The sequence below is a fragment of the Pelodiscus sinensis genome, chromosome 24 (genome assembly GCF_052426305.1).
Source record: "Pelodiscus sinensis isolate ZL-2025 chromosome 24, ASM5242630v1, whole genome shotgun sequence".
NCBI lineage: Eukaryota > Metazoa > Chordata > Testudines > Trionychidae > Pelodiscus > Pelodiscus sinensis.
In genome coordinates, this window is record NC_143075.1 from 7232079 (window position 1) to 7257187 (window position 25109).

The 25109-nt window shown below is 47.6% G+C and overlaps 1 protein-coding gene across 2 annotated transcripts in view; it reads right to left on the bottom strand.

Moving 5' to 3' along the window:
- Positions 1 to 12648, bottom strand: part of SKI (SKI proto-oncogene) — a 165012-nt gene extending 152364 nt beyond the window's left edge. Inside the window, exon 1 of one of the 2 annotated variants that reach the window (XM_075906853.2) lies at positions 10972 to 12648. In XM_075906853.2, coding sequence (XP_075762968.1) covers positions 10972 to 11883 — 912 coding nt within the window. In that variant the 5' untranslated portion in view covers positions 11884 to 12648. The remainder of the gene's footprint in view (positions 1 to 10971) is intronic. The other variant, XM_014571564.4, reaches the window with a different exon arrangement.
- Positions 12649 to 25109: the final 12461 nt, after the last annotated feature.

The window sequence follows — 25109 nt, forward strand, 5'->3', positions numbered from 1 at the left end:
TCTTAGGTGGACAACTTGTGGCCTAAGTGCTGCATGTGGCCCATCAGAGTTCTATGTATGGCCCACGAGACATTTACTGTCACCCAGGTGCAGGGTTGCCAGATTTTATTGGTTTCCGTTTGCATAGTTTTTTCCCCTCTACTGGTATTATTACAGTAACACACACATGAAGCAAGCACACATGAAGTGAGGTGCAGGCTAACTGCACACAACATTGACTGCCAGAGCCGTGCGCTCCCTCTGCATCTAATCACAGCGCTACTACAGTTCAGTCGGCACACCCTGCAAATTCTAGGTACTCAAGTGTAGTTAGCACAACTGCCCTATCCTGGGAGATCTCCTTGGTTACAACCATCTTGCAGCCCACTGAAAAGGAGGGCCTCTCACCACGATTGCCCATTGCTGCCCTACATCCCAAACCTAAGTCAGATGTCACAAGCCAGCTGTGGGGGATTTTACTGGAGAGTAGGCATAGCCTCCTAGTCCTATCAATACTCTGGTTGGAGGTTTTCTCCCCCCTACTTGCAATCTCAACACCAAGCAGCATGAAAGGTTTCAGCCCAGTGAAAAACAAACAAGATAATCTTTGGCCATTAATAGACAAAGTTTAATTAAACGAGTATCACAGAAGTAAGTCGTAACTCCCAGCCCTTTTTTTTGTTTAGCCTCCGTCACTGGTCTCTTCTGGCTAACACCAGTAATAACGGCAACCACTTCCCCCATCGAAGTAGGAAAATCCAAAGATTGAGGAGAACCATGCGGTGTTGCCTATGATTTTAACAGCACATACTGCTGCTTTACAGATAGCCAGCAAAAAAGAAGAGATCCCTGCCCAGAGAAACCTCCAATCTATTGGCCAACTTTGCTTTATCTGTGTATTAAGGTCTGTTCTACACAACCACAGGGCCTATGATAGACATAATGCAGTGAACAACAGAATAGGGAGGGAATGAGTTCATGGGAGAATGAGGATTGCAGCAGTGAAAACATGGAACAGTTTTCTCTCCTAAGGCCAGCAGATGTTGTCCAATTAAAAAAAGCATACAAATCATCCTCTGCTCTGCACGTCAGAAAACACAAACACACAAAGCTTTCTAAATACATTTCAGTTTAAACTTGCATAATTCTCCCAGTGGAGAAATCATCCTAAACTTATGCAATCCTTAGAAAGAGAGACATTATTATAGCTTGTGTAACAATTTCAGTGCCACCAAGAGAACTGTAATCTGCCTCAGGAAATGCAGACATAGCTCAAGCAGAGAGCAACACACGTACATGCACACGCACGCGCACGCACACACACACACACACGCACACACACATATATGTGGGGAGGGTGGCCGCCATGGGGGCTAAAACCAGAGACTCCAGCTTTCAGAGCAACTGCTCTGTAATTCCAAAAAAAGTCTCAGTTATACTTAACCCAGACTTCCTAACACTCGATATCCTGTCTGCTATTTCAATGCCCTTACTCAACGTTTCAGACAGACATTACACAAACTGGCTGGTGAAAAGGGCTTGAGAAATCAAGCAGCAATCCAAGTCAATGACCTTATTCTTTAAACAAACACCACTGACTGAGGCTCAACAGAGGCTAAAGAACAAAGGTACAGAGGTGCAAGTCATCCTAGTATGACACCTAACTCCTCCACAGGTCAAAAAGGGAGGCCAGGCCATACAAGGAAGGCCAGGCTATTAAAAAATAAAAATATAACCACCCAGCAATCTTGCTTGCAACAAAAGGGGTGAGCGAACCACACATTCAGAAGTGGAAGAAACATTACTGAAAAGAAAACCAACAGGAGCCACGGTTCTCCAAAAAGCATGTGCAAAGGTAACGATACATAAATCTTTCAGAGGGGTAGCAGAGTTAGTCTGTAACAGGAAAAACTTAAAAAACAACAAATAGTCTGGTAGCACTTTAAGGACTAACAAAACATGTAAATGGTATCGTGAGCTTCGTGGGCACAGCCCACTTCTTCAGATGACCGGCGTGTTGGAAGTCCAGAACCAAGTCAATACATAAGGACAGGTCACTGATTAGTTCATTTGATGTTTAAGGAACGATGCTGCAACTATTATTTATGCATGTAATACATAATTACATGTGTATTTCCATTTTTTTTTCATGGAACTGCCAGGACTACACAGCATGAATAAGAGCTATGGGATCAGGTCCTTATTTAGTAGAAAAGGTGATTATCCAGCTTCTTGTTTTAATACTGGAATACTGCTTAATACTGAGCCTGGAAACGCCCAATTAAATGAGATAGCAGCCAACCACTGATTGAGCCATGGGAATTCCCACTGGCTGCAAGGGGAATTCCATTACAGAATAGCGGCAGGAGTGGGGCACAAATTTGTATCAATCTGTGGTTTTGTTCTCTCACCCAAGAACAAATAATATCAAGTTACACACTGGCTGCGTCTAGATTGGCATGATTTTCCGGAAATGCTTTTAACGGAAAAGTTTTCCATTAAAAGCATTTTCGGAAAAGCACATCTAGATTGGCAGGACGCTTTTCCGCAAAAGCACTTTTTGCAGAAAAGCATCCGTGCCAATCTAGATGCGCTTTTCCGCAAAAAAGCCCTGATCGCCATTTTAGCGATCGGGGCTTTTTTGCGGAAAACAAATCTCAGCTGACTACACTGGTCCTTTTGCCTGAACAGGAGCAGAATAGTATTTCCGCAAGAAGCATTGATTTCTTACAGTAGGAAGTCAGTGCTTTTGCGGAAATTCAAGCGGCCAGTGTAGACAGCTGGCAAGTTTTTCCGGAAAAGTGGCTGATTTTCCGGAAAAACTGGCCAGTCTAGACACAGCCACTTTGTTCAGTGTAGAAGGGACAGTGTTCATCAGCCAACAGTCATCTCCAAAAGAAAAAACACGCCCATTCAATCAAACTATAAAACTATATTTTAATTTATGGCATCTACATTAGCATTGGAAACAAACTATAGCCCTTACTCCAGTTTTAGATGGCAGATCTGCTAGGCTGCAAAAATCCCTATTTATTTAACAACTACAATTTAGACTCCTAACAGCAATCTTGAATCCCAATTCCTGCATGGGACATCATTCTTCTTGTGTGAGGACAGAAGGACAACTTTCAGCAATAAAGCACTAGCTATCCCTTTAGCAAGTGTTTTCAGGAGCAGATCCATAATGCACTTTTGAAAACAAAAGCCCAATTTTAAACTGCATTTCCCAAAGCACATATACTAAAGTAATAACACAGCTCAGATTCTGCTCTCAGATGTGGCTATCACGTACCAATGGATATCCAGAGTATCTCTGCTGACTTTAGCGGAGCTACTATGGATTCAAATGAATGTAATTAAACCAAAATCTGCCTTGGTCACAGTGTAGGGTCACACTTTATGATGGCTAAGCAGCCAGTCAAAGTACAGGAAGGAGTTTGATAAAGCTACATACAGTATTTCTGTGGTTTGTGGGCAAAAAGGCTTCAGTTACTTTGTCTGCTGACTGCTTGAGTAAAAAACACCAGAACTAGCCCCAAACTATCCTTAATTTGCAGAGACTTTTTGTTGTTGTTTTTAAAGCTATAATCCGAGTGGTAAATTTTTGAAAAAAAAATGTAAAAGGAGCTAAGAGGTGGAGGGAGAACACAATACATCTTAACTGAGCAATCACCGTTGCTTGCCCACAGTGAATTCTGTGCATTTCAATAATAATTTTCCAAGGTAAAATAACACTGTATCAACTCAGTCCCATTATTTTCCAATCTCTGCAGACGGAAGACTACTGTTAAGCTTTTAGCTTGGAGTAGCTGAATGACACGCAAAGATTTTGTGCACAAAAATGTCAATGATTACTACCCAAATTCAGAAAATATTTTAATAAATGCATTCAAAATAATCAGATGTTATGTTTGTTAAGTCAAATAAACTTCATTTAATAACAGATTCCACAAATTCAAAACACAAAGATGCTAAACTATTATGGTTTTAGATGCTGCTTCTTTACCTTGAGGTCATTTTGATGTATGTGTCTTGCCCAGCCACTCAACCAAACTAAAGGAGTCCTATTGACTGCTGGTATTCTAAAACTACATTATGTAGGAAGTTGTGTGATATAAGCCACCCATGTTCATTTCTTAACTATTATATTTCTTTTCCAAGAGCTCAGAGATAAAGGTTAAATCCTCCCATTGGAGACACCAGTACAATTCCCATTGACTTTAAGGGTGTGTCTAGACTACATGCCTCCTTCGACGGAGGCATGTAGATTAGCCAGATCGGAAGAGGGAAATGAAGCCGCGATTAAAATAATCGCGGCTTCATTTAAATTTAAATGGCTGCCCCGATCTGCCGATCTGCTGTTTGTCGGCAGATCGGGGGAGTCTGGACGCGATGCCCCGACAAAGAAGCCTTTCTTCATCGACACAGGTAAACCTGGTTTCACAAGGCTTACCTGTGTCGATGAAGAAAGGCTTCTTTGTCGGGGCATCGCGTCCAGACTCCCCCGATCTGCCGACAAACAGCTGATCGGCAGATCGGGGCAGCCATTTAAATTTAAATGAAGCCGCGATTATTTTAATCGCGGCTTCATTTCCCTCTTCCGATCTGGCTAATCTACATGCCTCCGTCGAAGGAGGCATGTAGTCTAGACACACCCTAACTGGAGTTGCATCTGGGCAAAGTACTATAGTGTTGATGCCAAAGCTTCCTACTGTATTTGAAAAAAAGAATTAAACGTGGCTTGAACAGAACTGGGTCTGAATGAGGCAGCTAGAGATGGATTTTTGTGTGTGATATCTGGGGAGAGCATGTGCATGTGCAAAGCCACTAGTGCAAATTCCCACCATTACATTTGTCACTATCAGTGCTGCAAGACGAGCACAATTTTTGGCTGTGATGAGTTGTGTGAGAGATCCTCTTCAAACTGGAATTAGGACCATGTTAACTACAACTGTGTCTACACAACACGGACACTTGAAATGTTCTAGCATGGTTTCCCCAATCAGAGTGTAGACAGATTTTTTTTATTCCTAAAAAACAATGCTAGCCAAAACATCTTTAGTGGCTCCATGGTTTGGCCAACACTAGGATTAGCTTAAAATTTCCCACCACTCTAGCAATGGTGAAAGATGCACCATAGGTTACATGAAAGCAGCTGACAGTATTTTAACCACTGTGTTGTCTAGACATGCCCTGGAGCCTAGTATAAACATCTCCAGATGGTGTACGGCATGCTATTCTAACACCAATCTGAACACAGTTCCCAAGTAACAAAAATATTCCCTCACTGGTCAAGAAGATCAAGTTAGACCCCTACTAGCAACAACCATGTTCCAATTCTAAGGAGCAGTTCTGATGTTTGGTCCCTGCAATGCAGTCAGAATCAAACTGTGTTTGCCTTTGCCCCCAAAGTGTATGGAAGCCTTGGAAAGGTCCAAGTCCTGAGTCCATGAGCCACAAAAATAGTGAGTCAGAATAGGCCATGAAGAGAGGAAATGTTCGCAAATTTGAATGTTGGGAACTACATGAGAGCAAAAAGGCGGCAGTGAGGCACCCAAAATCTCAGCGTAACAAAATATCCGAAGGTCTAAACTCAGTGGCTCCTATTAGGAGGTGAGCTAGTTTATAGCAACTGAGAGCAGAAGTTGGCTCAGAATCCTCACTTCATTATTTGCAAGATATACACATAACACACACACACACACACACACACACACACACACACACACACAAACACTTTTCTTACTTCTCAATCCGCAACATCTGTAAATCAGTTTCCCCTTCTGTGGGGAAAAAATAGCTGTTGCCTGCTTAAAACATTGACATCTCCACAAGTACACAGGGTTTTTGGTTTGAGCTTGGGTATCATTTTTGGAGCTTAGCTTCTGAGCTGTAAAATGGTACCCCAGCTTAAGCTGTTGCTCCAAGCTATTGCTGGTTTCTGCTTTGGTGGCTTTTATTGAAGATTTTTAAATAACATTTTTTTATAGTCTGATAATGCCATGAGCCATTTCAATCCTGTATAATAATGACAGGCCTGATCCTACAGTCTTTAGGCTAACAGAATTCGCCACTGACTTTTATGCCATCCATTTAACGGTGGTCTAGATAATCATTTGGGGACCACAAGGCTGAACCACAATTTCTCTACTAGGCCTGTCATAGGCCATATATTCCTAGCAACGGCGATTCCAACTCAGGGGCCTGTATTAGTGGAGCAGAAAGATCTGGATTTTGTCCCTGCTGCCAGTGGGAAGTTCTGGGTGGCCATGGCGTGCAATACAATGACAGCTGTGAAGTACTTAAGTGGCCACAGCTATCGTACAATGTCATTCAGAGCTGCATTATTTCACCGTGCATAATTTCTGTCCTTTGATTTGGCTGCACACTTGACCCAGCTAAACCTTCCTCCAGCTGAGAAAGCGCCATGGCGCAGCAGCAGCGCTGGATTTGGAGGGCACTGCTTAATAAAGTGGAAGGCCTGCTGGGCTCATTTGCATATCAATACCCAGAATGCTCACAGAGACTTCATAGAAAGGCTGGGCCCTGAGCCATGGGAACACTGCAGCGCTGGTGCGTGTGGGAGTGTGCACGTGTGTGCACGGAATTCTCTTCTCCTCCTGTCTGATTCTATGTAGTCTTACTTTGGAAAAAAAAAAGTAGAGATCTGTAATGCAAGGGAGGGGGATATAGTAAAGTATGATCAAACAGTGTTCGCTTCAGTGACCCACAGAAAGCGTTATGGGGCAGGAGGACAGGATCCCACACTATTCTACTGGAGACTGCCCACCAATCAAAGAAGCTTTAAAGCCCCCTTTTGGGGCTTTAGTAGGTCAGACACTTTAGAGATATGCTGGCATGCAGAAAGCAGACAGTGCGCACCAGGATGTAGGAAGGGCATCATACATGGAGCACAGGAGGGATGGGTTTGGCCATCCAGACCTGGCCTTTATTGCCCAAAGGAGACCTCAACTCAAAAGTTCTGGGCACCACACTTCAGGAAAGATGTTAAACTGGAAGGGGGAAAAAAACAGAGGAAAGCAACAAATATGATTAAAGATAACTCTAAACAACTTGACCTATAGGGAAAGATAGAAAAAAATGGGTTTTGTTGAGTCTAGAAAAGAGAAGACTGAGGGGAGATATGATAACCATCTCCAAGCACATAAAAGGCTGATATAAAAAGGAGGGGGACACATTGTTCTCCTTAGTCATTAAAGATAGAAGGAGAAGCAATGGGCTTAAAGTGCAGAAAGGGAAATTTAGGTTGGACATTAAGAAAAACTTCCTCTTAAGTATTGGGACAAATTACCTAGGTAAATTGTGAAATCTCCGTCATTGTCTAACCTGTTTTTACAAAGGTCCAAACACCTGTCTGTAATGGTCTAGATAATACTTAACCCTGCCCCCATGGAGGGGACAGGATGAGACAGCCCATTGAGATCCCTTCCAGGTCTATGTTCCTATGATTTTATGCAACTATACCAAAATAAATCCTGGCCCTCAGTTTATGGGACCCATTTTTGCAGCCAAGGAAGTTTTTAAATCTTAGGACACAACACAGAACTTGGTGACTTTGCTCTGAATTGCTCCATTCCAGACACAGCGGGTGAGAAGGGAGAGGAAAATGGAGAAAAGAGAACAGGACACACACAAAGCCAGAGGCAGTTGCAGGAGAGAAGGAAAGATGCAGGGAGAGCAGTGCCAGGGGGAAGTAGGAGAGCAAAGGGGGAGGGAAGAACCAGGTGACAAGGGAAGGGACTAGGAGGAGGGCAAAGGCTGAGGAGGTATAGGAAAGATCCCAAGAGAAAAGGAAGCTCTGGGAAGTGGGTAGGAAGGTGAAGGTTAAGGGTGGAGTGGATGTAAAGAATCCCGCAGGTCAGTACAGAGGAAAAACAGGCTAAGGAGGAAATAAAAAGGAATAAAACTTTAAAAAGGGGGGGGGGGAGAAGAGACAGTCTGGGAGGGACTTGTGTTCTGCTGGGCTACAGAGTTCAGAGCTTCCTCAAATCTGTGGCTTCAACCCACTGTCCCCTGCAGGCGGGTTTCACCTGCACTGCAGCTCTAAACCAGAACCACTCCTGGCAGGAGCCAAACCACAGACACCACACCTTGCAAAATCACACAGACACAACGCACTTCACACAGTCTCTGATACAGCAACAGAGACCCCCCCCACCCCCAAACACCCCAGAGACATGTAGCACACAGGCCAACACATATGTGCACAGACGCACCATGAAACAGAGACAAAAATAATTCAAATGCATCACAAAAGAAGGCGCACGTTGCACACACACATGTACACAAATAGAAAACGAAGTAACACACAAAAGAGAAGCAACACAAACATGCATGCTTCATACATTTATCCACACACAAGCACCATGCACACAGCTAGAGAGATATACAAACATGCAGGCAGAAAGTGATTCACACAGCACACAAAGCCAGACAAGAGAGCTTCCTTTCATTTGCTTGCTAGGAGACCTAAAATTTACTCCAGTGTTATTTGCCTCTGGCCGCAGTCTAGCAGCCCTCAAGCCAAATTGAATTGCTCCATAATTATCTGCAAAGGCTGCTACAACACAAACCACCTTAACATATGATATCTCCTCGGCTACATTGGGATGGAAAAAGGCTGGAGAAAAGGAAACAAGTGAGGCAACTCCAAAGCTCTGTCTGGTCTGCAAGGTAAGTTGTTGACAGGGTCTCTTCAAGATTATGCTGTGTTAATACAGGAGCCCTAAAGCCAACTCAAAAGCCTTGAAACTTAGCCCAGCTCTGCAACAGGAAGCGAGATAAAACATTTGCCCTTCCCCACCCTATCCTGAGAACCTACACACGCCACCCATCCCTTACAATATTGCATTTTAAGTCAACCCCCCTGGGGAATTTCATAGTGTTTTGCCCAATTTTTTCCAAAGTAATCACTGATTATTGAATATTTTTGATGTCACATTTCTAGGAGTCCAATTTGAGCCTCCTGAAGCCCGATTTTGTCAGAGATAGGAGGCACCTTTCCCACAGACCTCATTTGAAACCTCCAGTGCTAAGAGCTTTCTGAGAAAGTGAAATCCTTTTCAAGTTGGGCTCCACCCTTAAAAAATAATAAATCAAAGAATCCCAAATTCAGCAACCATTTTTGAAAAATGTTGCCCCCTGTGTCAAAACTTCCCCAGATTCCTCCATATAGCTCTAGTCAAGGGATCTGAATATTATTTAAAAAGATAAAAGTCCATAAAAATTATTGTGAGAAAAAACCACCACCACCTAAGGTTTGAAATTCTTGACATGAAAGGGATCATCAGCTGGAAATGGGGTAAGGAATCAGCCAATGTGGTAATATTCTGGGTGTCTGAGGGAAGTGAGGAGAGGTGGTTTGGGGCTGGATACTGCAATCACAGAAACGTCCCTTCACCCTAAAAACCCTGCTTCCCCATCCTGACAATCCCACTTCCTCCTGAACCCTTCCCCTCCCCACACATCGGTACAATCAATCCCACCATGCCACCTTAGCGCATGATTAGCAGCGGACAGACAAGCCATTAAAAACACATCCACCTCCAACTATGGCGATAATGTGGCTCATTACAACCCAACACGGCCACAATTGCTCTGACCCTCCAGCTCTGGGGAGGGGAATTTGGAGGACAAGAGGGAAGAGGAGTCTAGCCACTGATTTAAACAGGGAAGGCAAAAAAAAGAAAGAAAAGAGAGAGGGAAGAAGCTGGATTAATTGGGCCTCCCAAAGCTAGCTGGGTTAAGTGCAGCTTTGTGTGCGCAGCACTTCATAAGCCTGGATACTTCATAAAAAAGAAAAGTTAAAAAGCGTGTGAGTGTTTAAAACAAGCCTTGGGGAAGTGCTGAGAATCTCCCTGCCTACTCACAATAGGCTTTAAATGCTTCTCCTGGAGTCTGTTCCTAGCTCTGTGCACCCCACAACAACCGCACCTTAAACACCCCCCCCCTCAATAAAATGAGACCAAATCCACCCACCAAGCAAGCGCAGCAGAACGCAAGGGAAGGAGTTAACTCGACTTCACTGTTTGTTTGGTGGGGGAAGGAATGGACAGCACGCTGCTCATCCCACAGCCAATTACACCACCACCGGTGAGCCAGACATCCTGGTGTCTGCAAGGAAGTTCTCAGGGCCCTGTGGCATTGCTGCCCAGTGACCAGGACTGGTGCCAGGGGCCACCATGGCCTGCCACCCACATGCTGGGGATTCAGACTGCTCAGACTGAGAAAAAAAAGCCACCTACAATAAATGTGGTTTAGCAGTCTGGAGGGGCAAAGTCACCACCGCCTGGTGTATCTTACAGGCTGCTGCAGATACGTTTGTTCGATGTATACAAAATCCAATACACAAGAGCCAGTCTCGGGGTAGGATTCTGACAACAAGCACGGTCTCCGTTCACACACCAGGCGCTGGCTATTAGTTTGCTGACCTTTTGTCAGCATTATTCCTGTAACCAGTCCCCATCGAGGCTTGGAGATCATTTAGTCTCTGCTCCCAAACCTGATCAATTTAGGAACAAATACGTTAGGAAGTAGGGTGTATTTCTGCAACGAGCACTTTGTTCTAATTATTGGGCCTTGCCCCAGCTTCCATACTTCCCCATTCAGGCTCTGGTCCCAAAGTCCTGGCCTGGTCAGACCTCCCTGTGAAAGTATGGGGAGAGGTGGAGGGAGCAAAGGCAATAGGATCGGTCCCCTACTGTACGTTTCAAAGAAGGTATTACAAAGCAAAAAGTAATAAAAAGTCAAACTTAACAGTCACCAAGAAGAACAATTATTTAAATCTATAAGAAAGCAACGTGCAGTGTCTACGCTCTTCCACAGCAACCCCACTTGGGTCAGATTTCACAGCATGGTTAGACGGCTGCATGCCTTTAAGGGGAAAGGGGCCACCTAATCGGGAAACCCCCGAAACTGTAGGCAAATTCCCTTCCCCTCCCCCCTCCCCCAAAAAAATGAGGTGCCACCTACCCTGGGTGCTTTTCTTTTGTATTTGTTACTGTAGTCGAATTTCTCTTTCATCTCATCCAAGAACTGGCCCAGCCTGGCTTTCTCCTCTTTCCCGGTGTAATCCTGGCTGAGAAGGATATAGGCCCTCCAGTTAGCCGAGTCAAAGCCCCAGTGGCAAGTCCTGTTCTCCAGGGATTTATGAGAGTGGACCACAAATTTGTGAGGCGGGTACATGAGCCTGCAGTCCAAGCACTGGATGCAGGCAGCGCTGGGGTTGGTGTACAGCTCGGGCACCAGCAGTCCCTTGCACTTCCCGAAGCACTCGTGGTACACCTTGAAGCTCTTCTCCGTGAGCTCCAGCTCGAGGGTGCTGGAGAACTCCTTCTTGCAGTGGGGCGGGTAGGTGCCCCCGTAGAGCAAGGCGTTGCAGAGCCGCTCGGCGTCTGTCTTGGTGATGAGGCCGCAGGACGGGGCCGAGAAGGGCAGGATGCCCATGACTTTCAGGATCTCCAGCTGGTCGGCCGTGCAGCGGGAGCAGTAGATGTGCAGCTCGTCGCACACCGAGTTGATCTGCTGCAGCGAGAAGTCCCGGAGCACCGAGTTCAGGATCTGGGGCAGGCACAGCCGCTTCTCGCCCCCCACCACGAAGCAGGAGATGGTCTCCCCTTCCAGGATGGTCTCGCACCGCTCCGTGGACCGGTCCGAGGGCATGAAGAAGGGGCCCGGCATGACCGGCGGGGGCTGGATAGGGGGCAGGTGGAGGACAGGCTCCGCGGGATCTTTGCCATGGTCCTTCTTGTACATCTCCTGCGCCCAGCGGGCGGAGAAGGCGGCCGGGCCGCCCAGGGAGCTCATGGAGCTCAGGTGAAACTGCTCCAAGGTCTTCTGCAGTCCGGGATGGGGCTGGAAGCTGCTTCTGCTGACAGTCTCCATCTTTCGGCTCCTGCGGCCCCTCCCGGCCCCCCGAAGCCACCCGCCCCCCGAGCAGGAAAGCGCCCCGGCGGGCCCCCTCCCCGGCTCCGCGCCCGCTACAGCAGGGGAGCCAGCCCCGTGGGCTGAGCGCCGCCCCGGCCCCCTCGCCCGCCGCCCCGGCGGAGCCACCAGCGCCCAGCCGGCAGAGCCCCGCGCCCCAGTGCCGCCCGCCCGCCCCCTGCCCCGGGCTCGCCCGCCGCCCCGCCGCCCCCGCAGCACGCGCTGGGCTCGCCGCCCCCAACCTCCCACCCCCCCGCTAGGAAAGTCCGGGCCACGCTCCAGCCCCCGGGAGGAGGGGGCGCTCAGAGGCGCGCGGGCTGGTGCGGTGCTGCAGCGGCCTCCCGGCGGTCCATAGCCCCCCCTCCTCGCAGCAGCAGGCGGAAAGCTCGGTCTCGTGCAAGGAGAGGAGGGGGGCAGCCCCCAAAAAATGTTGCAATTTTTTTTTTTTTTGCTGCTTTCCTTCGGAAAAGCCCCTTCCCAGCGCGTCCGCAGCTCCGAGGAAATGAGCAGGAGCGGCTGGGGGGGGGGGGGGTCGGCAGGCGGGGTGCACGGGGGGGGCTCCTCCACTTTCCCCCCGCGGGGTCGCTCCCCGGGCAGGTTCCCTTCGCTTTCAGTTCTTCCGGCGCGGCTCGCTCCTAGTGGGCTGCCGCGGGGAGCTGCAGGCAAGCAGCGCACCTCCGCCCCGCTCCTCGCCCCGGCAGAGACTGAGCGCGGCTCGCAGCTGAGCTAATGCAGCCTGGCTCCCTCCTCCCCCCCGCACCCCTCCCCTGCCTGTCGGTGTCTGCCTCAGTCATTGAATCCCAGCCAAGAATGTGACCAACTCCCCAGGCTGGGCTCTTCCAGGAACGGGCGGCTCCTCCCCCCGCGCCGCGCTGCGCCCGGAGCCGCTCTGCAAAGGCACAGCAGACAGAAAAGCCCTGAGCAGCCAGGCTGGGGAGGAGTAAAGTGCTGGGTTCACAGACCTGCCAGCGAGGAAGTCAAGGGGCGGGAGGGCGAGGGCTTTTTTTTTCCCCCCTCTGAGGGTTTTGGTTTCTGCTTTTCCCCCCCGTCCTGATTCTTCACCGGTTTTTTTTGTGACGGATGCACATAGGGGAGCATGCAACAAACACAGGGGCCATGCAATTAACAAAAAAAAAGTTGCAAAACATACCTGCCCCCTCTGTATGTAGGAAGAAAAATCGTTCTCGTGCGGCGAGGGGGAGGGGGAGATGTTGCAATTTTTTTCCCCTCGGAAAACCCCTCCCAATCTTTTGCACTTCCAAGGAAATCTGGAGGAGGGGACTGCAGGCGGACTAGTAGGGGAGTCCTCCACTTCCCCTCTTTTTTTCCCAAGAGGTCCTTGGCTGGGACGGGGAGCTATGTATGTAATTCAAGGCAAGTACACACATGACAAAACACACACACACACACACAACACACGGAGTTGCCCCTAACCTATATACGGGATAAAAATAAACACAAATGTTATGCATAATACTCATCTTCAAATGTAAAACATGTACATCTCACACAACCACAAAGCACAAACACAAGCCATAGAGATACCATGCACAAAACACATGCATTGTGTAAAACAAAATGTGCACACACATGCACAGTACAAACCATATGCCTAATGTAAATGCGTAACACAAATGGACCATATATGGATGGAACCCAAGCACAACCTATAACATAGCCTGCTGCAATATAAACACAGAGTAAAGAATCAGAGGGGGAAAACACATTTTCAGCTGAAACTGCAGGGGGATTTTTAGGTCAGAAAAATTAAATTTGTCCAATCAAAAGGTAATCTGGGATCTTTAAGGGCCATGACTAATGCAGGACCTCCCTTTCACATCTCACGCAAAAAGACCTCTCTGGGCCACCCTTGAGGCATTGCTGTGCACTGACTCACAGGAAAGAGCACCCTCTACTGAATCATTAACACCACTTCCTTCAACACCAAGATTTTCCTAACAAGTCTGCCATGCAATCCCTGACCCTAAGCAGCCCTACTTATTATAGGAGAACCTACCAGAAGATACCCATGTTCGCACGCACCATTTTTGCTCCACTCTTTCAGTTTCTTGCAGTTACAAAAATAAACTAGAACTAGAAGACATTCCCCAGAGTTCAAGACTTTTTAACAAATCTGTTTTCAATAAACAAACCCTTTTGGATGAAACGTATCTGGTTTTTCGAAGAATTATACTGCCGAAATTCAAAATGGAATTTTTTTGACAATCAAAATCCATTTTTAACTGCCTTTTCAACCAGCTCTAATACAAGAAAAGTTTCAAAACCAAAGAGAGAAACAAGGATTATTTCCCTCACCCCTCATGAATCAACATTTTAACTGTAATGTGCAGACAAGACCAGGCTGCATGCAAGCTGTGTTCAGAAATACTATAATTAATTATTATTTGTATTGCCATTGCATGTAGGACCTCCTCCCCCCTGCCTAGGAGCCCCAGGTGACCAGAACCTTGCTGTGCTGGATGCTGTGAAAACACAAAGCAAAAATACAGTTTGTGCCCCAAAGATCTTACAATCTAAGTATAAAACAGAACACAACAGGTGCAGGCAGATTGGGAAAGAGTGAATAGGTAAGGGCCAAATAGATACATTAAATTCGAAAGATAAATGCAGACACAAAAATAGGAGGAAATTTGGCCAACAATATGTACTGTTGGGGGAACACAATGCCCTTTGGAATTTGTATAGATACTAAGATTTTGAATTCCCTCTCCACTGTGATTCACTCCCTTACCATCTGATCTGGCATTTTCTGGGGCTCAACTCCAGAGATTTCAGTCTCTTGTAAATCATTCTTAGTTACTTTTGTCCAACCATTTTAATTATTTTAACATTTATAATTGTGGGAAAGCTCAGACCTCTATTATGTAGGCCAATATACAAACACATCTGAACGTTTCAGGCCCTGCCTTATATTGTCCTCACTGTGACACTGATGGCAGCAAAGTGCAGTACAGTGCACTAAAAAGGGCTGTCATCCCTCAGTTTGAATTAGTCGGGTTGGGCCCAGGGTTTCCATTCTCATGTCTGGAGTTGAATGAAGCATCTGGGTTTAGAGTATTAAAAGAGAGTGCAAAAAACTTCATGTGACTAACACCTGTCATATCACTTCATGTACTACAGAAGGCAGTCTTGGTCCTTGACTGGTTCTCTTAGATGCTACTGCAATACAAATAATTAATAATAGGCTCTAAAAGTACTAATCAGTGCCCAGGGCCCTAACATGCTTGGTACTGTATATTTATTAATGAAAAATAATCAGTCCCTCATGCAAAAAATGTACAGTTTACTGGCAGAATTCTGAACTGTGTGACTAGTAATCTCTAAAGGCATTGATTTAAATTTATTTTAAATGCAAAATTCAATGGTGCCTGTTTGAAACTCTGATGGTGAATGTTACCTCCTGACAATATGAAGTGTGCATGAGATCTACCCACCCATGTGTCCTTTTGCTTTCAAATCATAAGGGGTTCTGGATTTGAAAACTAAAGACTTTGTCCCAAGCAGAGTTTTGACCCCAAAAGGAGAGAAGTGCTCTAGAGATCTCACTAGAGAATTTATTTTATTTGGAAGGTACCCAAATGCTACAGGGATGGAACACAGAATAATACTCTTCTGACAAATTTAATTGCACTTCCAGCTGGTTTTAGATCCATTAAGATCTAAGAGAAAAATCCAGATGTATTCAAACACCAACAATAGAGTCCCTGATCCCTTTAAAGATACACACACACACACACACACACACACACACACACACACACACACACACACTTAGAAGGAAACTTACTAAGGTTTGTTAGTGTATGGTTAAAAAACAACCATCCCCACCCCCCCACAAGGCTTATTTGAAGAGAGGCAGCTCCTCCCAATCAAGATGGTGTCTGCCACTCAGATATCCATTGGATCATAAGAACATAAGAACATAAGAACGGCCGTACTGGGTCAGACCAAAGGTCCATCTAGCCCAGTATCCTGTCTGCCGACAGTGGCCAGCACCAGGTGCCCCAGAGAGGGTGGACCGAAAGACAATGATCAAGCAATTTGTCTCCTGCCATCCCTCTCTAGCCTCTGACAAACAGAGGCCAAGGACACCATTTCTATCACGTGGCTAATAGCCTTTTATGGACCTAACCTCCATGAAATTATCTAGCTTCTCCTTAAACTCTATTATAGTCCTAGCCTTCACAGCCTCCTCTGGCAAGGAGTTCCACAGGTTGACTACACGCTGTGTGAAGAAGAACTTTCTTTTATTAGTTTTAAACCTGCTCCCCATTAATTTCATTTGGTGTCCTCTAGTTCTTCTATTTAGGGAACTAATAAATAACTTTTCTTTATCGGCCCTCTCCACACCACTCATGATTTTATAATCGTGTAAGGAGCTGTTTGTGGGCTGGCACTAACTGGAGTTCATAGAGGAAAGAGAGGACCATACAAAGGAAAGGGAGAATGATCTGGTGGCTAAGGCACAGGGCATCTGGGTTCTATTTCTAGATCTCCCAGGGACTTCCTTAAGTTTTGCCTTAGGGCAAAACTTTTTATCTCTTTGTGCCCCATTTCCTCATCTGTAAAATGGGAGCAATGCTGATTCCCTGGGAGCAGGCAGGCCTGAATTAACCAGTGCAGCATTATCATAATCACTCGCCATTGACTGCAGGCGCCTTGCCAATAAACTAGGTGCCATTTGAATCTCTCCTGGGTGGCCGCCCAAGCACTCAGTTTCCAGGGAACACTGCAGGGCTTCCAATGTCCACAGTGCACAAGATCCCAACATACTCTAGTCAGGCCTGGCCAGGAAGACTGAGGGTAAAATTAATGTGTGTGTGTGAGCTGCTCAGGTACTACACAACTGATGGCCATAGAAAGGCTGATAAATAAATGATTTAAAGAGCCTATAGGAGTTAGGCAAGCATTGATTTCTCAAAGATCTGTCATGGGGGCGTGGGCACAATTTCCTTTAGACTGCTTTGGAAGTCTCAGCTGGTTAATATGACATGCCCTTAACAAATAGAGCCTAAGATCACCAAAAACGCTGATTGACTTTAAAGGCAGCAAGATCAGGCCCTGAATCAGAACTGATCCTACTGAGGCTAAAGGAGACATACTAGTGTAAACACAGCATCGGGGCCTAATTCAGAGTCTAGCGAAGTAATGGAAAGGCTCCCTCTGACCCCAGCGGGCTATGAACCTGGGTTGAGGTGAGATCAGAATCAGACAGCTGAGGAGAGAGGAGATATTGACTGCAAGGGAGCAGTTGTGTTGGAGGACAAGCATTTCCCTGGCTCTTCCCCTCTACAGATAAATCATGGGGTAGAAGGAAACTGTGTATGTCCTCCTATGAGCAGTTTACATGCCAGTGGTAACCCTGGGTAAGTCCATTCCGTGACTCAGTTTCTCTATTCTCACAACTGTAGGTAGTGACCCTGCCCTGTCTCAGAAGGAGGATTAGTTCCATGAATGGGTGTAACACATTTTGAGATCCTCAAAAGACAAGCAGCTTTAGAGAAGGGGAAAGGATTAGTATCAAATTGCTAAACGCTGTGGTTTTTCTTAACAGGTTTAGGCATTAAAAGGCTGGCATTCGCAGCCCTCACAATACAGTAAAACTTCCGTTTGTCCGTCTCCCAGAGGCTTTGCTGAGTTAAATAGCAGCAGGGAGGTAGCAAGGGGGAGACTGACCGGGTGGGGTGGGGGGGACGGGAGATCTCTCCTTTGGTGTAAGGTTTTGAAGCCTCCTGCCTCCTTGATGAAGGACTGCAAACAAACAAAAACAAAAACAAAACACACACAAAAACCCCACACACACATTTCACCCCCTCCAACCAATTCAGATCTCTCAGGTTCGATAGCCCCCTAGCTGGAGAAAGCAGAAACAGAGGGGAGGGGGAAATCTCAGAGGAAGGGCCCTAACACCACAGTGTTTTCTCTTTCTCTCTCGCTCCCCCCTCTCCCCCCTTCATTGGCTTCAAGGCCAGCAGCTCCTGGAACACAAATGCTCTTGTAAACTTCTGAACCACACAACCCTATGGTGGGTGGGTGTTTGCTCCCTGCCTGCCAGTTTCAATCCACCCACAGATTCCAAAGGCCCAGAATGAAAAGCAGACTCCATTTTCCATACTGAACAGGCATTTCATTCCATCCGTCCCCCCTCCACTTTTGGTTCTCTTGCAAACCTGTGAATGTCCGGGGAGCATCTTCCCCCATCACCACCCCATCTCCCCAAGCAGGGAAAGGGACCTGTTTGTACCTGAAACATTCCACACAGCAACATAAAAGTGAGCTCTATTCCTCTCCCTCGCCAGAGGTGCCGCTCACAAGGAAGGCAGAGGGATTATGGAGGATAGGACTGCACTTTGCAACTCTTTTATAAAACATCTGGGAAGGTCAGCATCTGGGAGAGGGGGCAGGGACAGGTGACATCTGAAAGCAGAAAGGAAAAAAGGCCACGTAGAGATGCCACTCAGAGCTACTGAGATCCTAATGTAGTATCTTGGTTTTAATTGGGAGGGTAAGGGGCCCGGGACTGGTCTGAACAACACATAGCACAGTGTAGCCCCAATCCTGATGGGATTTGGGCACTACAAATAATAAACAAATACAAATAAAGTGAAAGAAGATATGTACTTTCTTACCTAGCCTGTCCTTTTGGGAACCTCAGGCTGAAGCAGATGTTATGATCACTGATTATTCATGATTTGCATTATGTGGTGGCAGCTGGAAGCTCCAGCCAAGACTTCACAGAACCTAGCATAATGGGACCTACATGCTCTCTCAAAAGAGCTTAACTACCACCAGGCTCCTAATAGAAGAGGCCAGATATTCCAAAGCATGCAGCACCCAACAATTCCTGAGGCTCTCAAGGAGAGCTCTGGACACTAAATGGGTTTGAGCATCTGGCTCGCAATGTGACACTTTATGCCAGGTCTACTCAACATGTGGGCCGCGGCCTGTTTGCTTGCGGCACACGGTGTGGTTTGGGTTTTTGATACACTGGGGGTATGTCAACACTGCAATCACACGTCCACACTGTAATCACAGTTATTTCGGAAAAAAAATTGGAAGAACAGAGGGGTTTTTCCAACATTGGCAAGCCTCTTTCTATGAGGAAGAGCTCTTTCGGAAAAAGGCGTGTGTGGACAAGGAAGAAGGAGCTCTTTCGAAAGAAGAGGAAAGAGGAAAAACCCCAGGTACCCTGGTGGCCATTCCGCCCATCGTAATCACAGCTTAAATGCAAGATAGCATCCATTCAGTGTGGACGCTATCTTTAAAAAAAGCAGATCGCTTCTTCGATGCGCTTTTGCTGTGTAGACACTCTCTTTTGGAAAAAGTTTTTCAGAAGATCTCTTTCAGAAAAGCTTCTTATGAAAGAAGCCTTCAGTCTAGACATAACCTGGTTGTTACAAGGCTAAAAATGTAACTTTAACAAAAATACACTAATCCTGCTTTTTTCTTTCATTGCAGCCACCTGCTGTTTTCATCTTGTCAGTAAGAACATGAGATTGTAAAAACGATCACCAGCCAATTACTCAGAGTACACCTGATCCCGGACATGTACTCTGAGTCCATGGTGTACTCTGATGACCCGCTCTGATCACTGGCAATTTCATTACTGCTGCACAGTGAAAGGAGTTCATGGGAAGTGCCGCTTGAGCTGCATCTGGGCTCCCCTTCTGCCATTGCTGGGGCATTGTCTAGCACACACACGCACACACTGCAACAGGCAGGCTGCAGAGGAAGTCAGCTGGCATTGGAGAGGGGAATCAATAACCTACTGAGCTCAGAGATGAGTGAAGGTTTTTGTTTATATAGCTCTCTAGCATGTAGGAAGTTAGAAAAGCAACTACAATGACCTGCATCCAAAGTTAAGAGTCCACTCCATTTTAGTCGTGTCACCTCAAACAGCATCAGAAACAAACATGCATCTTCCATGTTGTTTAAGGGATTGCACTAAATAGTTCACACTACAGGAACAAAAACTCCCTGAAGACACAGAGCCCTCTCCCCCTAAACAGAGTCCCCATTTACTTTGTGCAATTGGAACATGGAGGGGAAAGAAGATAAGCCTCAGTGGGGAATTGTGATTTACTTTTCATGCACCTTCACTGGGCTCCACTGGTAAACCAAAAGTAACCATTTACACAAAATGCCCCCTTCTGGTGCCCCTATGCCGAGACAATCCTTCGGTGCTGGGCTTCAGAACAGTGCAAAAGAGTGTTTAATTTAATTGTTTTGTAAAGGTAGCTTTAATTGAAATGTAAAACAAAACCACATGCAAGTATTTCTACCCATACTCTGTTTAATTAAAAATGTATTTAGTGAAAAGGACATAACACTTTTGCAGTGAGGCCTTAGATTTAGGTTAACCTCGGGTTCAAAACTTAGCCCCTAAATTTATATTCTGGCAGCAGAATAAGGGGTTTGACTTGCAAATAGGGCAAGGGACCACAATTCCTCTTGATTTCAAAAGGAATGACTCTCGGTGTATATCTGAGATCAGATGCTGGCCCAGAAACAGGGCGGTAAATAGAGGAATACACAGCGAAGCTCTCAGAACTCATCTTTGAGACAACCCCGAGGAGCAGCGATGGAATGGGATTCACAAGGAGCTAATAAAGCATATCATCTCCTAGCTGGCCCAGTGGGTTGTGAGCCTGGCAGGGATGAAACTGAGGGAAGATGCAGTTGCTAAACTACAAAACAATTCAGTGACTGACTTAAGAGGGAGGGCCGGAAGGCAGGGGAGTTCCCTTCGGTAGGCTAGTCCCGCTGGAGCCCTGCTGTGTGGTTTCAGTGAAGAAACCCAAGTTGGCCGGGGACCTCTGAGACTGTGTGCTCTGAACCGCAGAGGCTGGGGAGCTGCAGAGCTGAGCTGCAGAGTCCCGGGAAGGCAGAGCCACAAATGCAGCTCTGTGGAGTGGGAGGGAAGGTCAAGGCCAGGGAACCAGACAGAGAGGATGGCCAAGCCAGAATGAGGGCAGAACAAAAACACCACACCCTGGGACGCCAGCACACGGCAGACATGTGGTAGGCAGGGGAGATCACACACAGTGCTAGAGTCACCCTCTCCTTGCCTGATTATTATGATGCAGCCCCAGGGTGGAGACGATAAAGTCATTTTCCTCTGCCAGACTCTGGCCTTCTCTGCCACTCCTCCTTTCTAGCTGCGTACCTGTCCAGCACGGTGACAGCAGCAGGCTGGCTTGAGTGTGTTGGACTCTGATCCACTGGCTGTTTGGTTTTCCAGAGCTGGGCTCAGGGTTTCTGTTGCTCTGACGCAGAATGTCCCATGGTGCCAAAGGGTGGTGGTGGGGGGGAAAGTTGGCCCCTTATGAGCATCCCATCTCTGCAGTGGCTCCCATCCCTCTCCAGCCAATCGCACTTCCTGCCCTGTCTCCGTGTCCGTTGCCCTGTTGTGGATACACACAAGCTAATGCAGCACAATGGCCAGTGTGTGTCGCCCGTCCCTCCCGGTGCTAAATACACAGGGGACATAGCGCTGTGACAGCCCCACTGCAGAGTCCCACGCTTTCACTTAGTCGCCAGCATGTGGCAATCACTCGTGCCACAGTTTGCCGAGGTACCTCATCCTGTTGGACCTGACTGCTGGGGGATGAGCTCCCTCCATCCAGGGGAAATTGGTCACCCGCTAGTTGCGGGGGGGGGGGGGAGGGGGTGATGTTCCTTTTCCCTGCTCTGGACACGAGCCACAGGACCTAGTTCTGAAGCTCAGGCTGTAGAGCGGGGGTGGGGAAACTTGTTTTGGGTCGGGGGCTGCTGAGCCACAGGAAAAAAAAATCAGCCAGGAGGGCCGCACAAAAGTGAGAAGCAAAAAAATCCCCATGCACATTCCCCTCACACACCAGAACTTAGGTGGGCCCAGGCTAGTAGATTTTGTGGGCCCTCTTAGGCTCTGGGGTAGGGCCAAAAATGAGGGGTTCAGTGTGTGGGAGGAGCCTGCTGTGAAGTGGGCTTGGGATATGGCGTCTGGGTGGGAGGGAGAGTACAGTGGTGGGGGGGTGCAAGGTCTGGGGGAAAAAAGGGGTGGAAGGGCTGGAGCACCAGCTCCCCCATGCTGGAGGGGGTGCCCCGCGCCTCGGAGGCCAGATCTAGGCAAGCTGGAGACTGATTCTGGCTCCTGGGCCATAGGTTCCCCCAGGACAGGATTAAGACCTTTAGAGGCCCTAAACACTGAAAAGATTATGGTGCCCCCACCATATGTAATTCAAAATAAAAACAATACTATACTGTAAAATCTCTTTTTTTTTCTTTTTTTGGTGCCCCTGCTTTGCTGGTGCCCTAAGCACGTGCTTAGTCTGCCTATTCGGTAATCCAGCCCTGGTTCCCCACTCCCGCTGTAAAGATTCATGCTTTCTGCTCTACACGGCCCCCATGTTGGCCCAGATAGAGACCACAATGCTAGCACACCTCAGCAATAGGGATGTAAAAACCTCCCAGAATAGTTAACCACTTAAACAATTTGTTTAACCGGTTAACCGCCTGCCATGGGTTGCAGGGGCTGCTCTGGGCCTGCCACCCACTGCGGACCTGCTGGCTGGGCCACCATGAGTGGAAGAGGCTCTGGTTAACCAATAAAGCAGGCATGGGGAACCTCAGGCCCGGGGGCTAGATGCAGCCCCTGGCTTGTCTAAATCCGGCCCCTGAGGCTCAGGGCCTCTCCCCAGCACTGGGAAGTCTGTGCTGGCACTCCAGCCCCCCTGCCGTCCCATCACGGGGCTGGAGCACACAAAATCTACAAGGCCAGGCCTCCCAGGCTCTAGTGTGTGAGGAGAATGTGTGGAGTGTCTTTCTCCGTCGGGGGCCATATCAGCGAAGGTTGTTTTATTTTGTTTTTTGTTCGTTTGGCTTCTCACCTGTGTGCGGCCCTCGACTGATTTTTCTGTGGGTCGGTGGCCTCCTACCCAAAAAAGGTCCCCACCCCCACGCCCGCAATAAAGCGTGTTTACCACTTAACTGGTTCACCTTTCACATCCCTAAGCAGCCCATTTGGAAGCTGAGGCTGAAATCTGTCAGCTGCCCCCTCTGGGAACTGGATGCCCACGTCACATTAATTGTCATGGAACCCGGGTGTCCAAACCCTGTGGGCATCTTTTAAATGGCTGAATCCAAATCTTTACAGCCCCGTCGCCTCTGGCTGTTTTGCTAACAGGCACACGTGCGCGGCGAGCAGGGCTGTGGTGGCCCATTGCTCTCACTCCTGATTTTAGCATTTGCTAAGCTCTCGGAGGTGGTGGGGGAGGCTTTAGGGCCCCCCCCCCCCCTTGCAGGATGTCTTTTCCATCTGGCTGGAATGCTGCCCAAGGGCCTCCCCCACCTCACCATACTGTGTCCATACATGCCCCAGCAAAGGCTGCCACACACCTCATTAAAAAGCCAGGCGTGCCTGCCATTGCCAATTTAAAAAAAAAGTTAATTTATTGGGAGAAGTCAAAGGAAGGCATACAAACCTGGAGCCCTCAGGATTCCCAAAGGAGCTAGCAGAACAGCCCTGCTAGGTTGTCAGGACAGCAAAGGCCTGAAGAGTCTACAGCGACTTTCATTCCCAAGTATGTTTGGGACATAAAACACCCCCTCTCCCAGGAAAGAAGCGAGTGGCCAAATCGCAGCTCCCGGGGAGGGCACTGTCCACCACTCACTGTCAGCACCTCAGCAGGGAGAAGCTGAATCCACTGCTGGATACACCAGAGATGCAATCCAAGGCTTCCCAGCAAATTGGGCATCTGATGGATGAAGATTCAAGCCACTAAGGTCTCCCCTTTGAGTCAGGATCTGCACCGTTCCATGCTAAAGTGACCGCTAAAGAGGGTCAACCCAATCCCACCCCCCAGGGGAGTCACTGTAGTTCTCTCTTTGACTTCCACCACTGCTTGGGGGGAGAGGAGGAGAAAATTTGGGGGCAGCATGTGCTGAATGATTCGAGAGTTGACTAAGCACAGTGTACCTGCACCAATGTTCTCTCTAACTTTTTTCATCCATGTGCAGAATAACTGTATGTGCACCAAGCCACGTGCGAATGTGTACCACCAGTAGACACAAAAAAAAACTAGCTCAGGGCGCTCTGTTAATCTGCTTGGCAATGCCTCCTTGGCTCACTCGGTTTTGGGCTTTATTAGAACATGGCTCCCCATTGTTCAAAGTCCCCAAACAACAGTGGGACCAAGTGAGCAGTCCTTCACATGCTGCTGGCTTCAGCGGAACCACCCCAGAATACAGAGCCTGGAGGGGTGGCCCCCGAAGCTGGCATGTTTTGGCTTGTGGAAACGTATGCTTAGTGGAAATATTTCCTCCCATTCAATCCATATAGAGGCCATGCATGAATTAGAGCCCAAAACCTGCCTTCCACGCAACCACGTTAGAGATCCCTCCCTCCTTCACCAGGAGACTACTGTGAGGGTCAGTGTTCCCGGTGAGCTGTGCGCTTGTGCAGCTTGTGCAGGAGAGATTCAAATGCTGCCCAGCTGATTAACAGAACACCCACAACTAGATTTTTTGTTTCTACTGGTGGTGCACATTCATGCATGCTTCAGTGCACATAAAATTTATTCCACACACAGATGAAAAAAATTAGAGGGAATACTGGTGCAGGTACATGGTGCTAATGTCAACTCTTGTGTCATTCAGAACACGCTCTCTCCAAACCCACTACTCGTCTCTCCAGCCCCACCACGCTCCAGTGGTCTGACATCATTTTATGCATAGGCTTTTCTGTGGCTCCCATCACCAGAGTATCTGGACTCCTCAGCTAGCATTAATGACTTCATTGTCACAAGCACATCATGAGGAAGGGAAGAATTAGGAATCCCATTTTATAGATAGGAAACTGAGGCACTAAGAAGGGAAGCAATGTGCTTGAGTTTAATACAGGGAGTCTGTGGTGGAGCTCATCTCTTCTGTCCAGTCCCAATCCAGACCACCCTTCATGTTCCCTACTGAAATCCCATCAAAGATCCCTGGAATTCCTCCCAATTTACACCAAAGCAAGAGATGAATCTGGGGCTAAATGTCAAGTGATTCATCTCCCCATGCCCTGCTGATTAAGCCAAGCCATCCCTTGAATCAGCCCCACCACTTGGTATTATAGCACCAGCTTGTGAAAACATTTTGCAAGATGGCAGCTTTCACCAGCACGCCGGCACCGTTTCCCTTTCTAC